General features: G+C 38.7%; 1 protein-coding gene across 3 annotated transcripts in view; it reads left to right on the forward strand.

Moving 5' to 3' along the window:
* The window catches only part of RNASEH2B (ribonuclease H2 subunit B), a 63,555-nt gene that overhangs the window by 16,268 nt on the left and 30,873 nt on the right, over positions 1-16,414 (forward strand). For all 3 annotated transcript variants that reach the window (XM_054446747.2, XM_054446744.2, XM_054446745.2), the window contains exons 2-5: positions 1,454-1,525; positions 3,527-3,634; positions 4,735-4,811; positions 8,924-9,038. In XM_054446747.2, the coding sequence (XP_054302722.1) occupies positions 1,454-1,525; positions 3,527-3,634; positions 4,735-4,811; positions 8,924-9,038 (372 nt within the window). The remainder of the gene's footprint in view (positions 1-1,453; positions 1,526-3,526; positions 3,635-4,734; positions 4,812-8,923; positions 9,039-16,414) is intronic.

Here is a 16,414-nt window from a genome sequence, read left to right on the forward strand (position 1 = left end):
AGCTGGGCAATCATAGGGCTCATTTCATTTGTTTACCATCTCTCAGGGACTACGGTCCTGCATGGCCTGTGTGCAGTGCCTTGAGAATAGTTGTTTCATATGTTTTGTCTGGTGTTTTGTGGGTTTTTGTTGTTGTTGTTGTTTCAGAGGGTTAATTGAATTCCTGTTATTCCATCTTGGTGGAAAGTAGAAATCTCAATTTTTTTTTCTGTAGATACTTAATGTCACTATTAGTTTAAGAAAAAATGGTCATATTTTAACTATTCATGGGTAAGCCAACTTCTAAAATATGTCTGCTCTATTTAAGCTTATGAAGATCTGAAGTAGAGTAAAGGGAGTGGGGGCCATAGAAAAATAAAAGAGAGTAAAATCTCCCTTCTTTCATTCTTTCTCTTCTGCTCTTTTGGTAAATTGTTGCTATGCCCCCTTACTAATCCGAACCCCATTGTTCTTTTTGGTAATAGGGACATTTTAAGAGTTCTATGAATATGCCACTCAAAATATATGGAGAGTGTTACCAATAAAATTGTCATGGTCTTTATGTTTTAATCTATGTGATAAAAACTTGATGGTTTTGGTACAACTGGTTAACTCCTCGAAAAGAATATTTAAATTGGATTTCCTCTTAATATCTTATACCCAGATGTAGTCCAAATCGGTTAAAAATATAATTTCTAAATATTAAATGAAAATATAGGCAATTCACATAATCTTAAGACAAAGTCTTTCTAAGTGTGATACAAAGGATGCAACCATAATGAAAAAGATCAATATGATTACATGAAGATTTTATATCTTTTATATGGCAAAAATCATTATGAGCAGGATTAAAAACATAGTTGATATCCTTAGTATATAAAGATATCTCACAAAGTAGTAAAAAAAAAAAAGCCAAATATCCCACTGGGAAATTAGGCAAAGGATAATTGTGTAAAAAATATAAGTTTCAGGTAAATATGTTTACAATGCTCTACTTCATCATAGTAACAATTACAAATGATAATACTAATAATAATAGCTATCATTTATTTCATGTTTCTATTTGCGTGATTACGTTAATGTTTTCAGTAGATTGGCTAATTTGATACTTTGAAAAACAAGTATACTATTATTGTCAGTTTATAAATGGCATTTGAGACAGGAGATTAAGACCCTTGCCCAAGGTGACAAAGCTATCCAAGTGGCTAAGCCAAGATTATCACCCAGGCCTTCTGATTCTAGACCCCTGCTTCTCATCATTCCTCATAGAAATACATTTAAACTACCTGAAATTCAACTGCAACTTGCAGAGAAATTGGTAATTTGCTTGAGATCACAACATTTGTAAAGTGATAAATTGAGTTAAAAATCTTCGAAAAGTCATATAAGTAGAAGAAAGGAAAACAGGGTAAAGTAAGGTGAGCAACAAAGCAGCTGTGTGTTTTAATTTTATATATTCACGGTTTATTTTCAGAATATTTAAAAGATGCTTCAAAGAAGATGAAAAATGGGCTAATGTTTGTAAAACTGGTTAACCCGTGTTCAGGTAAGTTCTCTTCTCATAACTTGAATGTTCTTAAATGTGTGGCTAATGAGTATATACACTTTTATGTCTTTGTGTCCTTGCTCTTTCTAAATAGCTTTTAAAGTTAAGATGGCACCGTGAGGAGAAGAAAACAAGCTGATGACGTTACTAGTCTTCCCAGATAATTCATTTGACTTAAACATTTTAAAAATTTCTTCTCATAATTTTAATTCACAAAACTGTTCAGCCATCAGAAATACGGGCAAAAGAAAAAAGTAGCATGTTTGAGTTCTCTTTAAAAACAGATTAATTTTCTTTGGCTTCCTTAAGCCAACTTTTCTTAGAGTAGTTATTCAACATTAGCCTCCATTTATATTCATTTTATCTTATAAAGTAAAATAAACAACCAGAATTAAAAAAAAAACAAAAACAAAAACAGAAGGCTTTTACTTGACATGCCAAGATTTTGATTAGTTTCGGTTTTAGCTATACTTCCCTATTTTCTTCTGACCAAAAAGTAGTACTTTTTTTCTCTGTCAGGGGACTTTTTTTTTTTAATGATAAGCATTGTATATTGAAGGGATTCATATTTTATTGAAAAAATTTTATTTTAACTTTATATTCAGTGCATTTTCAGTTTTGTCTTCACATTTTTTAGGCAAAAATATTAAAATGTATTCCAAATATTGAGTAATATGGGCAATAGTGTTTATCTCTGTGTGTAATTGTTTTTCCATTGATTTATAAGGTTTTGCGTAGACACCTGATACTTGCCATATTAGAGGTTTCTCCTGGTGACAGTAATACTGAATAGTAAAAGTATGGGAGGGCCAATGAGTAGTGCCTTGTTGTTATAGAGACATGTAAATAGAAGCAACAAGAGAAGAAACACATTCCTGACTTTCTCCAGTGTTCTTTTCTTCAAAATGAAATTGACTGTAATTGGTCAACTATATTTAGAATTCTTAGTTATATATCAGACTAAGTTGAGATGAGAAATATTTCTTCAAGAGAAGTTTTAGGTAGCAGTAAAGGTTCTAAAGCATTTAAGAAAAGTACAGGTATAGAAGAAAGCCAGCCCTGTTTTAAAATTTCTGTTTTATCTAAATGCTCATAGACAACAGAGGAACAAATGTTTTTATTTGCTACATTGGCAGTGGGAAAGTAAAGGCTAACATTTGCTGAGTTCTTACTGTGTGCCAAGTATTGGTTTAGGAAATTTACATGTGTTCTTTTTTTTAATTCTTATAAAAACCCTATGAGGAGGTTCAGTATTGTCCCCATTTTACAGGTGTGGAAACAGCCACAGGAATGTTTATGTAACTTCTCCAAGGGCACGTGCCCAGCATATGGTGGAGATAGAGTTAAAGTCAGCATCCTTGTCTGCAGAGATTGTGCTATGGTTAAAAAAAAAAAATTTTTTTTTCATTAGTTGAAGTGATAAAACATGCAGATGTGCACAGTCTTCACCCTTCTGCCTCCTCCCTTTTTTTTTTTTTTTTTTTTTTTTTTTTTTTTTTTTTTTTTGGTTAAGAAAGGAAAGGAAAAAAAATTCATTCAGTTGAATAAAGCTTTACTCACTCCCTATGGCTTCAAGCATGTCTGTCTTTCTCACTTAGGGTTGGCCTGTGGCTTGGTCCCTGTCAGACCCTGTGTGGGAAGAGCCACACACTGCCCAGAGGCAGGGACCCACGTGCCAGCTCATGTCATATGGCTGAACTGTTGTGTTTTGATAGTTTAGGAATGGATATTCCCTCTTGATCTGATGGAGGATTTAAGGACAGGCTTTGTATTAGTATTTTTTGGTTTAAGTCCAGTGAGGATTATGGAGCTGGAAAACTACCATCTATGTATAATAGCTGTAAGCTTTCCTTGGAATCAGTTTTTTAGAATAGACCTGTGTATGTTTATGTTCATATTAGGAACATTCGTCAGAGATACTGGATAGTCTTTTGGGGTGTGTGTGTGTGTGTGTGTGTGTGTGTGAAAACTTACAAATAAAAGACAGATTTGTCTTAACAGGAGAAGGAGCCATTTACTTGTTCAATATGTGTCTACAGCAGCTGTTTGAAGTAAAAGTTTTCAAGGAGAAACACCATTCTTGGTTTATAAATCAGTCAGTTCAATCAGGTAGGTGACTAGTGTAAGCATTTCCAATAACTAAACACATTCTCCAGCTTTTCCATTCTTCACACGTGGGGTTGTGGGTCTGTCACCAGGTTTGGAGTCTGGTCACTGGTTTAGCCTTCCTTGGCATCAGAGCAGGTTTAATCAAGGAGAAAGGAAAGATCATTTGAACACTAAGGTTAAGTCATCTCCTGTGTGTCTTAGACAGTAGGAAGTTTTAAACTAGCAACTCTGATTTGTCTCCTAAAACAGTGACACATCCTGAGTTAGAAGTTAGATTTGTACATGGGGCACATATTGTGTTGATTAGAAACTCTTTTGAGGATCTTTGTGTTTTTAACATGTTATTTCCTTGAAATTGGGTACTGATATGGCTTCTAACATAGGCTAGAGCATAACAAAGTTTCTTTAAAATGCTTTGTCATATACCAGCCTGCCCACCTGCTCCCCCACCCCCATACACACATACACCCCCCAGCACCAAAGTTCTATTTCTTGTGGTGTTCCCTTAATTTGGGGCCAGTGCTGACTAAAGGAAGAGTAGGCCAACGGAACTGTTCTGCCTCATGTTCTGGGGTGGGGGCAGTCAGTGGCTATTCAAAGCATCCTACATTCCCCTGCCCACAGACCACAGAAGGGACTGTGTATAGAGGGAATGGCACTGCTTTCCCATGGCTTTGTCCTCAAAAGCACAGGAAATTACATTTTACTGCAGCTTTATAGATAGACTGACTATACAGGTTTCCTAACATTGCCGTATTCTCATTCTGTCGGTGCTTCCTCCTAACCCCTCTTTTTTCAGGGCGTTGGGAGGCTGTGTTAAAAATGATTTCTAAAGAAGAAATGGAAAGTTAAAGATCAATTTCAGGATCTTGGTTCTCCTCTCCACACGGGGATTTGAAGCTCTTTGGAGTAAAATCTCATAGAGCACATTCTGCCTTTTGAGAGAATCACATAGACTCTGAGGCCTGTGTAAGAAGAGATTTGAATTTGGAATTTCACGTATATTTTTCAACACTGTTTTTCACTTTGAGATTAAGGTGAAATAGCCACATTGTCTTTCCAAGATGTTTAATTCCCTTCGTCCTTTTTGTAATCTGCAGGAGGTCTTCTCCATTTTGCCACACCTGTGGATCCTCTATTTCTCCTTCTCCACTACCTCATAAAGGCTGATAAGGAGGTGAGTTTCCAGCTCGGGGCATCCACAGTGAGGAAACAGAATCAACTATTTTTGTTTGATCTCCTCTCTCTTCTTTTAATGATCCAAAGGTGGACTCTACCTTCATATCTAATATAGTGACTGGAGAAAACATGAGTCATATGGGCCAGTGCAGGACAGAGCACTACTGCACAGGCCAGAGAAGCAGCACCTTACTTTTGATCTAGTCTGACCCTGGCTTGCTTGTGACCTCTGACTTGCCTGACTCACTGTGCTATGCACCTTACTGCTTGACAAAGCCTGACAGCTAACACTCCTTTATCATTAAGTATTCCTTACACTTGAAATACAAAACAGATATTTAAAAATTGACCACATGTCTTAAAGGGTCTCTTCTTCAGTGAGAGACTGTGGAATAGGTAAACTGGAGCAGGTCCAATAGAAGCTCATTAATGGCAATGTGCTAGTTGAGACTTAAGGAATCCCAGATGGATAAAATTTACCTTTGGAATAGAAATAAAGACACAGCTTACTAATAGTAGTAATTTTAGCCGGAAGTTCTGTACTATTTTAGTCTCAGGATACATTTACAATTAAAATTATTAAGGGTTCTAAAGAGCTTATGTTTCTGTGGGTTCTAGCAATACTCACTCTTAGAAATTAAAACTGAGAGATTTAAAAATTATTTATTTAAAAGTTAATAAGGCCATTACATGTTAACATAAATAACACATTTTTATTGAAACAACCAAATTTAATGAGGCGTGTGGCATTGTTTTACATTTTTGCAAATCTCTTTAGTGTTTGGCTTAACTAGAAGACAATTGGATTCTTATATCTGATTCTGCATTCAGTCTGTTTCCATATGTTATTTTGGTAGGATTATATGAAAAATATGTGGCCCCATACATCTTTGTAGTTAGAAAAGGAAGACATAATGTTACAGCCTTTTTAGATTATTGTGGATATTCTTCTTTAATACTGCCTAAAAAATCAACAAGTAGTTTTTTAAAGTTTAGTTGCAATGTGGAATGTGAAATTTTGTCAGTTAACTTTCTATGCTCTGTTACATTAAAAGGCATTGGTCTATCTTGTACTTAAAATGCATCTTTTTAATAGTGTATGATTTTGTAACATCATGCTTTGGTCATTCGGAAAATATTGATTTGCTGAGTTATGCATATCTTCCAAATGTTGACACATCTCATTTTACACACACACACACACACGCACTCCCTTTTGTTAATATTACCACTGATCTCATCAGAAAGCTCTTCAGGTATTGAGAAGCTGTCGTAGTGGCAGATAGAAATTTTCTACAATTCTGATTTTTGCTTGAAAGCTCAAATTTTATTATTGGCTGCAAATATTGTCAATCTTTCCCGTGAAATGACAAGCTCACTTCATTCATATTCTGCCTAATACCGGGGTCTGAATCACCGTAATTCATAGTGGGTTTTTCAAATAAAAATGGTATCCATGAAAAAGCAGCTGGTTCTGCTTGCAACTCAGCCAGCCCCAGGAGAACATGCTCTTCCTGGTAATCAGCTTATCTTTGGTTAAGCAGCCAAAGACCTTTAGCCATACCTCACTTTCATCACAGATAATTTACAGGACTTGTGTTCAAGGGCCAAGATTTAAGTAAAATTAATTGTTTTTACTGCTTGCTCAAGGATATTCTTAAGTGAAAATGGCATTTTTTAAACTGCACATAAATGGCGGTAAGGATCCAAATGATGACTAGGACAGTCTGGTGCCACCATCAGACTCGTGCTAAAGAGCCAGCAGTTTTACCCACCATTGCATTTGAATCATCAGTGCAGATGTCCACACAGTGAAAATGCAGATAGCATCTTAGCAGTATTAGGAAAATAGCTTTGAGCTTGGGTACTTCATGACCCAGGGATCCATCAACCATAGTTGGAAAATCTTTTAATTAATAACTTTAAGTGATAAGTGTTACTCAAACTGCTTAGAAGAATCTGGTTTTTTTGGACTCTCATGTTTGCATAAAGTTTGAACACTTATAAATTTCTTACTTAATCCTTATACCAAATTCCTGAAACCTCCATTTGATAGATAAATTAAGTTGCTATAAATACTGGAAGTCATAAAGTATCGATGCATGTTTTCTCTTGATGCAGCTTAGCCTTTTTTAGCCTCCTCCTTCCCTGCCCTCCGCCCTTCACTGTGGATTAGTGAAGTTTTATCCCTTCGTTTAATCATGTATCCCTTTATCTGGAAGCTACTGTGATGGCCAGTATAATGAGGGCACACAAGCTGTGAGGCTGGTAAGCCTCGTGTCTTTAAGGAACAGAAATGGTCCTAATCACCACCAGGAAGGCCCTGGGGAATATTCGGGGAGGAATTTGTAAACCTCAGTGGCTCACCTATGTGGTGTTTTCTAGGATAAATTAATGAGCAGAAAGACACCAACCAGCCTCAGCAAATATATTGATCTGCACTTAAGGCTCCCCCTCCCCTTTTTGATAGCATTTCTCCATCTCCCATTAGGACCATGACTCTGGGGGATTAACCCTATCTTGGCACTCTGGGCACCTCCAGGGTGCTATGGCGAGCTCACGTTGACAGGTGCAGAATGAAGCAGAAATGCTGTTTAGGGTGGCCTTTGGCTTTCATTTTAAACCGTCGTACTTCCCAAACACGTCTTCCCAAGTGCCAAAAATGCCGTTTAAAGTAACATTTGAGATGTTTAAGTATTTCCTTCTCTACATTTTAGACATGATCATTTCCTATTTAGTTAAAAATTATTGATACACACTTTTGAAATGTGACCTGTTCTTTTAAACTTATTTTAACATCAGTAAAAATCACTCTTTTTTTCTAGGTATCCCACTGCTACTAGCTTTATAGTCAAGGCAGGTTGCTTATTACATTTCCTTCAATGTATATATGGTAAATAAAAATAAGAATGAAACACTAGTTAATTGTGAAATTATTTTATATCATGATTGTATGGTAGTCCATTACATATAAATATTGTTTTAGAGTAGTCAAACATTTAACATATTGATCGATCATGGAAGACTATAGATTTAAGGTAGAAATCTAAAGACAGTAAGACTTGGGAAAAATCTGTGCATTATTCTTACTATTTGAAGGAAAAAGAACATTTAAATTGAGATAGTTCATGGCACTAGTTAACCTAAGAGAAAGTGTGGCAAGCTATCACATGCTCTCAAATGATTGAGAAGATTTTACCCTTAAAACCCAAGAAAGCTGCATTTGCAGAAATTGATCAGATGCAGTTTTTGTGTCTTCAGGAGGAGTTGTCAGTACACGAGAGGTAGAGCAAGCTAGAAGTGGGGCATGGGCAAGGCCATATATCTGGTACAGTCTGGTGTCCCCAAATCAGGGGGCTAATACCTTAATTTAGACAAACTTCGCCTCCACTTGCTACTAGTACAGTTAAGAAAAACTAGACCTAATTCCAAAGAATGATGTTGTGAATCCATATGGTCTGCACTTCTGGCCCACTGGCAACCAGGCCGTATAAACTTCTCTGGCTGAGCCTGATTTAGCCTGTCTGCAGCTTCCCATGACTTCTCCCTCTGGCTGTCTTTTCTTTTATTCTGGTCTAAATTTGGAAGCATTGTGAGGCAGCTCTGACAGGGGTAGATTCACTTTTGTATTTTCTTTTTGTGGCGGGTGCTTCTTTCATCATCCCTAGAGTGATGATGGGGAGGAAGATGTATGTCTGGGCCTGGTCTGGGCTTGTTCCAATGTGACAGTCAGGACTCTTGCTCTGTGACCACAGCTGGTTCTTCAAATTGAATGGGTTGGACCATCCCCAGGCAGTGTCTACCATCTTTGCAAGCTTCTGTGGCTTCCAGTGCTTTTGTAGATTGATGTTGTTCCCCATTTCATTTGGGGACTGTACACCCAAGGTAGATGGTGTGCTGTGTGGGACTCCAGTGCTCACAGGAGCTTCCTGAAGGGAACTGGGGTCCGTCCTAGAGCCTGTCCCATTGTAGGGATTCCTTAGATGGAATAGGTGGCTCTGCACTAAGTTTAAAGGCCCAGCCATGAGTTAATGTGTCTTTTTCTCTTTTTTTCTGAATGTCTTTGTTGAATGAAATGCTTGCTTTCCAACTAACTAAGTGTTTTTTCAGGGGAAGTTTCAGCCCCTTGATCAAGTTGTGGTGGATAACGTGTTTCCAAATTGCATCTTGTTGCTGAAACTTCCTGGACTTGAGAAGTTACTTCACCATGTGACAGAGGAAAAAGGTATGGTATAACTTAAAGGCTTATGGCTGGTAGAAAGGATGGACCTTGCCTAAGAACGTGGCTGCTTACAGACCCACTGAATGTAAGGCTTATTCTGTGTCCACCATAGGGAAAACTATCATTCAGATTTGCTAACACTGCCAGCACTGTTCCTCTATTGCTTTGGAGTGTTTAGTCTTTGGAACTACAACCATGGCAGTCTAGGGCCTACGTCCACAGGGCAGGAATCACAAGGTGTGGCTTCAGTCTCGCTTCTTCTTTGAACTAGTTCTGTGACATCAGGCAAGTCACTCAGCTGCTTTCTGCCCCAGATTTCTCATTGTAAAATTACGTAAAACCTGTACCTTAATAGATGGAAGCATTTATCGAGCACCTACCAAAAAGCATATGTTGCACGTTAGTGCTAAGCTCTAGATACTTATGAATAAGACGTTGTCCTTTTCTTCACTTTGCGCCCAGTCTGATGGGGGTCAATGACAAGCTGAGCAGTGACCACACAATGTAATGGAAGTGAACTCTGAATTTGCTGGGGATGCACAGGACAGGTTTCTAATCTGGCGGGGTTGGGTGGGGAGTGTAGGTGGGTAGATGTCGTGTTGCTTTCCTGGGGGAAATGACCTCTTTATGGAGTCCTGAAGGATAGTCAGAGAAGCAGTGTAACAGAGGCTCAGATGTATGGAAAAGTTTGTCAGGTTCAGGAAGTTCCAAGGAGTTCAAAGTATAGGATTCTGGGGAAGGATGTAGGTTGGTAAGGAATGAGGCGGGAATGCTGGGCATGAGTCCAGATGGTAAAGGGCCCTGTGTGTGTTTGGACTTTGCTTAATGGTAGTGGAGTGTCTGTGAAGTTTTAAGCATGGCAGTCTGCAGTGTGGAGAGTATATTGGAGAAGCCAGGTCCACCAAGGCTGTTGCAGTGATCCAGACAGGAGATAGTGGTGGCCTTGATCTTAGGAGATAGAACAGGAAGAAAGTAGCGATTTAGAGATGGACCCAACTGCATCTGGTGGTTGGGTGGTGGTCAAGGAGAAGGAGGAGTCAAGAGTGACTTCTGGGTTTGTGCCTGACCCAAAGGATGTGTAGTGGTGGGATCCTGGACACAGGGAACATGGGCTGGAGGAGCAGGATAGGATAATGAAGAGATTCGTTTTCACTATCATTCATTTAATTTTTCAGAGGGGAAAGTAAGGCAGTGTGTGTGAATGTGTTTTGACAGGTTAGAAATAGTATAAAAACTTGGCTTCAGTGTCTCAAAAAATCATCCAAGTAGTTTCAGGGTTAATATGGAAACAAAGTGTGGGAACCAGAGCATCCAGCTGATAAGTTGTGGCTGTTTGGGGTCATAGATGGTTTGGCCAACTATGACAGTTCTTCTGGGACCAAGAAAGTGGTGATTCCAAGAAGTGTAAGCTTACAGTGGGAAAGAGGAGAACCTTATTGATTGCATTTTATGTTTAAGGGGTCCAGTAAATTCATACTTGGCCACACTTGGAGCTCCAGTTTGGAAGTGAGGAGTGTATGATGCCAAGGTTTTATCAAAGCACTTCCATTAAAGACATTCCCTGATGCTGAGTTTGGCAGAAGACAGCAATCTTTTTGTGGGTGACAAATGAATTAGCCCATAACCACTTTTAAAAGATAAAGTAATGAAGAATAATTTAATTAAGCCATGTTAATTTTTGTCAACTTAATGCAAGCTGAAAGTGCAGTTAACTCATTGTCCAGAATTCTGCTATTAGCTGTATAAGAACAATCATCTTAAAACCCAGAAATCCGGATTTAGAAACAGTGTTAGTGCCTCAGCATTTGTTTCCTTACAGTCTGCGGCCGAGAGCAAGAGGCTCTCTCTGTCTCATCCCTTCCCTCTTGTACACCGAACTCCTGACCATTTATTGCATCATTATCTGAACTTCTGTCTTAGTCTCCTTTGCTTCTCAATATTGCCTAACTTTTGGAAGTTCTGCACTTCCATTTTCAAAGTAGCTATATTATTAGCCTTTATATTTGCCAGATTTCAAAAACCCTAGGCCTCAATTTTTTACTTTATTTTTAAGTGATGGGCAAAACATAAAATACTTTAGAATAAATTTCACACAGTAAAAGATGTATTCAATCTCTAGAGGTTTGGCAGTTTCTTTTTATCAAATTCTTCCCTTAATAAGCTGAAGCCTTTGAATCTCAAAATAATGGAAGTTTTAAAAACAGAACCAAAAAGATTTTTATTTTTATGTTTTTATTTTTATTTTTTTAAGACAAGGTCTTGCTCTGTCGCCCAGGCTGGAATGCAGTGGCACAATCATGGCTCACTGCAGCCTCAATCTCTGGGGCTCAAGCAATCCTCCTACCTCAGCCTCCTGAGTAGCTAAGACCACAGGTACAAGCCACCACACCTGGCTAATTTTTTCATTTTTTTTGGAGAGATGAGGGGGTCTCCCTATGTTATCCAGGCTGGTCTTGAGCTCCTGGGCTCAAGGGATCCTCCTGCCTCAGCCTCCTAAAGTGCTGAGATTATAGGTGTGAGTCACTATGCCCATTCTCAAAAAGATTTTTAAATGGGGGGAAAAATACATAAGATTCTCAAATGCCTCATCCTCAAAAAGACCTTTTCATCAAAATACATACAAGCATTTTCACATTACTTGCTTTACCCCTTGACCCAAAACATAAATATGTGAAATATGTTTCTTTATGGAAGATCTGTGTACAGGGACAGTATACTGAGATAGCATCTTTTCCATGAAGATCTATAGGGATCAGCATTCGGAAGTTTACCACTGCCATAGAGTCCAACGAGACAAGTGCAGTACCTGCACTTCTATGATGGCAAAACTTCTGTGGTTATTGGTTTACATATATTATATAGTCCTTGCAGTAATTTTCTTTCATTATATATTATAATCTGCATTCTCACAAATGAGGAAACCAAGGCTTAAAGAGTTTAAGTAACTTGACTGACACTATAGAACTTGAAGTGGTAGAACCAGGCTTTGAACCTATGTCTGTCTGACAGCAACTCTTTTGCCTTCCTTCTTATAGCTGTGTATGTAACACTTCCAAAATACTCTATAAGCGTTTTGTGTGTGTGTGTGTGGTGTTTCATGTAAAAATAAAAACTTGACTCTTTTTTTTTTTTGAGATGGGGTCTCACTCTGTTGCCCAGGCTGGAGTGCAATGGCGCAATCTTGGCTTACTACAACCTCTGCCTCCTGGGCTCCAGTGATCCTCCCACCTCAGCCTCCCAAGTAGCTGGGACTACAGGCGGGCGCCACCACAGCCGGCTAATTTTTGTGTTTTTAGTAGAGACAGGTTTTCACTGTGTTGGCCAGGCTAGTCTCGAACTCCTGACCTCAAGTGATCCACCCACCTCAGCCTCCCAAAGTGCTGGGATTACAGGTGTGAGCCACTGCACCCAGCCAAAAACTTGACTCTTTTAAAATTTATTTTTCTTTTAATTTTTTTTTAGAGACAGAGTCTCACTCTGTCACCCAGGCTGGAGTGCAGTGGCACCATCATGGCTCACTGCATCTTTGAACTCCTGGGCTCAAGTGTCCTCTCATCTCAGCCTCCAGAGTAACTGGGACTATAGGTGTGCACCACCATGCCCAACTAAGTTTTTTTATCTTTAGCAGAGACAAGGTCTTACTATGTTGCCCAGCCTGGTCTCCAACTTCTGGGCTCAAGCAATCCTCACACCTCAGCCTCCCAAAGTGCTGGAATTACAGGCGTGAGCCACCATGCCTCACTTTGATTTTTCTTTTTTAATCTCATGTATTTCCTCTTTATAATTTCCCTTTGTGTGGCAAAAAGAGAGAGAGACAGGGAAGGAGACAGAAAAAACTTCCATAGCTTAAGGAAATGTCCATTCTTATCCCTCCAGGGAGCTTCCTAGAGCTTCTAGGCACTGTATGACCCCGCAGGCCTTATTCTAGTGATTGTGTTGGGTACTGGCTACTTATTTGAATGTGGATTATTGTCGATTTATAAATCAGTGTTTGCTTCCATTCTCTGTAATTTATTTCTAGATTTCTAAATAAGAAAGACGACTACTAAAGAGTTGTCAGTTACTATCCATGATGGGGAGTAAAGGTAAAGAAGAAAGCGATGTTTTTTAACTTCCATTCCCTCCATAGGCACTTGTGCAGATAGAGTAAAGCTTGAAATACTCAAATTCCCCAGCTAGCTGTTTTGATATTAAACTCCAGATGCTGTCTTAAACATCTGTGGCATTAAAGACCTGGTAAAGGCTGCTAGGCCTGTGAGAATCTTCCCCTTTTGCCTTCTCCCTGATGAATGAACCTGGCCATGGTTGTTTGTACCCTGAATGATGATGGCAGTGACCTTAGCCCTGCCTACTTTATTAGTGAAGGAAATGATGTGTCTCTGTTTGCTAGTTGTGGGGCTCAGAGCAGATTTCTTGCCAAAGAAGTGCACATTCAGTGGAGAGATGGCATGGGAAAGGACTAATGACGGGTCACGAACCTTATCTTGAATGTAACCCTTTGTTTCATATTGCCAGCCCAAGCTGCAGTGCACTGTCTGAGGTGATTAACAGGAAGAGCCAGGAAAACTTACCTGATTAAAATATCCCAAGTACAATTGCCAAGTTTCTTTCCCTAGGAGGCAGGGGAAGAAAGCGATCATATATGAGTTTCTCAGTTATGGAAAACATTGAGAAAGTAGAAGTGAAAATGTGCCCGAGGCAGTTCAAAATACATCAGGGAAATTCAAGTTTGTGAGCCAATTACCCAGTTGCTGAACATGTTACTTAACTGTGGACTCTCTTTTATTCCATCTTTATTTTGTAAACCCAGTCTTTCCAGATGTTTGAAATCAGTTTTATAGGCACCAGGCACATAAGGGAAAAAAACCTTTCCAGCGTATGCATGTATTATCAAACTCACTGACTCTCACAAATATTAAATTTAGGACACAAATGAACATGCTGTGGTATTTTTCATAATTATGGATAGTCTGTGGCCTTCATGAATATTTTAAACCTCCTTGTTTTTCAAAATTTGTAAATTTCAAAAATAAGCAGTAATTTATACACTGGGTCCATGTGTAGCCTTCTGGGATATAGTAATCATCTTGCCATCTAAGTGTTAACTTAGAAATAAATTTATAATTTAAAAACTTCATAGGAAAAAACCTCCAGACCAAGCTATCTTCACTAATAAATTTTACTATACGGAAGAAATGATAGTCAAAGAAATAACACTTGCTCAAACTCTTTCAGAAAATAGATGAGGAAGGAATGTTTCCCAACTATTTTTATGCAACTGGAATTGCCCCAGTACCAAATCAAAATTATTACCAAAAAAATAGACCGTTATCCCTTATGATTATAGACTAAAAAATCCTTAAGAAAATATTGGAAAATCAAATATCTAAAAATTAAATATATAAAACCTAAGTGGGGTTTATTGCAAGAATTCACAATTGGTTGAGCATTAGAAAATCAATTAGTGTAATTTACCATATTTATGCATTACAAAATTGTATGATTATCTCAAAAGACACAGAAAAGGTATTTGATAAAATTCAGTCATGATATAAATTATCAGCAAATGAAGAATAAAAGGGAACTTCCAAGGGCATCTATGGCAAACTTAAACAGCTAACATCATCTTCATTGTAAAAGACTGAACACAATCTTCCCCCAAGACTGGATACAAGAGAAGGATGCCTGCTCTTACCACTTCTATTCACCATGTGGTGGATGTCCTAGCATGTGCAATAAGACAAGAAAAAGGCATACAGATTGGAAAGTCAGTAGTACAACTGTCTTTATTCATAGACAATGTTGTCATGTATGAAAAAATCCAAAAGAATCTACAAAAGAAGTTACTAGAATTGATAAGCAAAGTTTCAGGATACAAGCTCAATATACAAATATTAGTTGTGTTTCTATATATTGTCATTGAACAATTGGATAATGGAATAAAAACATACTATTTATACTACCATTAAAAATAACATTCTAGTGCTAAATGTAACACAATATGTGCAAGGCCAATATGCTGAACATTACAAAATATTGCTGAGAGAAATTAAAGAAAATTAAATAAATGGAGAAATAGGCCATGTTCGTGGATTGGAAGACTCAATATTTTTAAGGTATCTATTTTTCCCAAATTGTTCTGTAGATTCAGTGTAATACTTAGCCAGCTCCATTTTTTTTTCTTTTTTTGGTAGGTATTGATAAACTGATTCTAGAATTTATATGACTATGTAAAGCAGCAGAAGCAGCAGTCTCCAACCTAATTTTGGCAGCAGGAACTGGTTTTTCAGGAAGACAATTTTTCCATGGATGGGGCGGGGAGGGGGATGTCTTTGGGGTGAAACTGTTCCGCCTCAGATCATCAGGCATTCAATTCTCATAAGGAGCACACAACCTAGATCCCTTGCATGTGCAGTTGACAATAGGGTTCGCACTCCTATGAGAATCTAATGCCATCACTGATCTGACAGGAGGCAGAGCTCAGCTGGTAATGCTCGCTTTCCTGACACTCACTCCTGCTGTGTGGCGCAGTTCCTCACAGGCCATGGATTGGTACCAGTCCATGGCTTGGGGATTGGGGAGCCTTGATGTAAAGGACCTATAATAGTCAAAACAATTTTGAAAAAGAAGAATTTGGAGAACTTACACAAACTGAATTAAAGACTTACTATAATCAAGAAAATGTGGGGGCCAGGCACAATGACTCATGCCTGTAATCCTAGCAGTTTGGGAGGCCGAGGCAGTAGGATTGCTTGAGGCTGGGAGTTCGAGAACAGCCTGAGCAACATAGCAAAACCCCATTTCTACAGAAAGTTTTAAAATTAGGCAGCTGTGGGCCAGGCACAGTGGCTCACACCTGTAATCCCAGCACTTTGGGAGGCCAGCGCAGGTGGATCATGACGTCAGGAGATCGAAACCATCCTGGCTAACATGGTGAAACCCCGTCTCTACTAAAAATACAAAGAAAATTAGCCAGGTGTGGTGGTGGGCACCTGTAGTCCCAGCTACTCGGGAGGCTAAAGCAGGAGAATGGCGTGAACCCAGTAGGCAGAGCTTGCAGTGAGCCAAGATCGCGCCACTGCCCTCCAGCCTGGGTGATAGAGCGAGACTCTGTCTCAAAAAAAGAAAAAGAAAAAAAAATTAGCCAGCTGTGGTGGTATGCGCCTGCCGTTCCAACTATTTGGGAGGCTGAGGAGGGAAGATCACTTGAGCCCAGGAGGTTGGGGTTACAGTGAACTGTGATCACACAATTGCACTCCAACTTGGGTAACAGAGTGAGACCCTGTCCCTAAATTTAAAAAATAAATAAAAATAAAATAAATGTAGTGTTGGTATAAGGATAAATGTATAGATAAATTGAATAGAACAGAGTATCTAGA

Source organism: Pongo pygmaeus, chromosome 14 (genome assembly GCF_028885625.2).
Source record: "Pongo pygmaeus isolate AG05252 chromosome 14, NHGRI_mPonPyg2-v2.0_pri, whole genome shotgun sequence".
Lineage (NCBI taxonomy): Eukaryota > Metazoa > Chordata > Mammalia > Primates > Hominidae > Pongo > Pongo pygmaeus.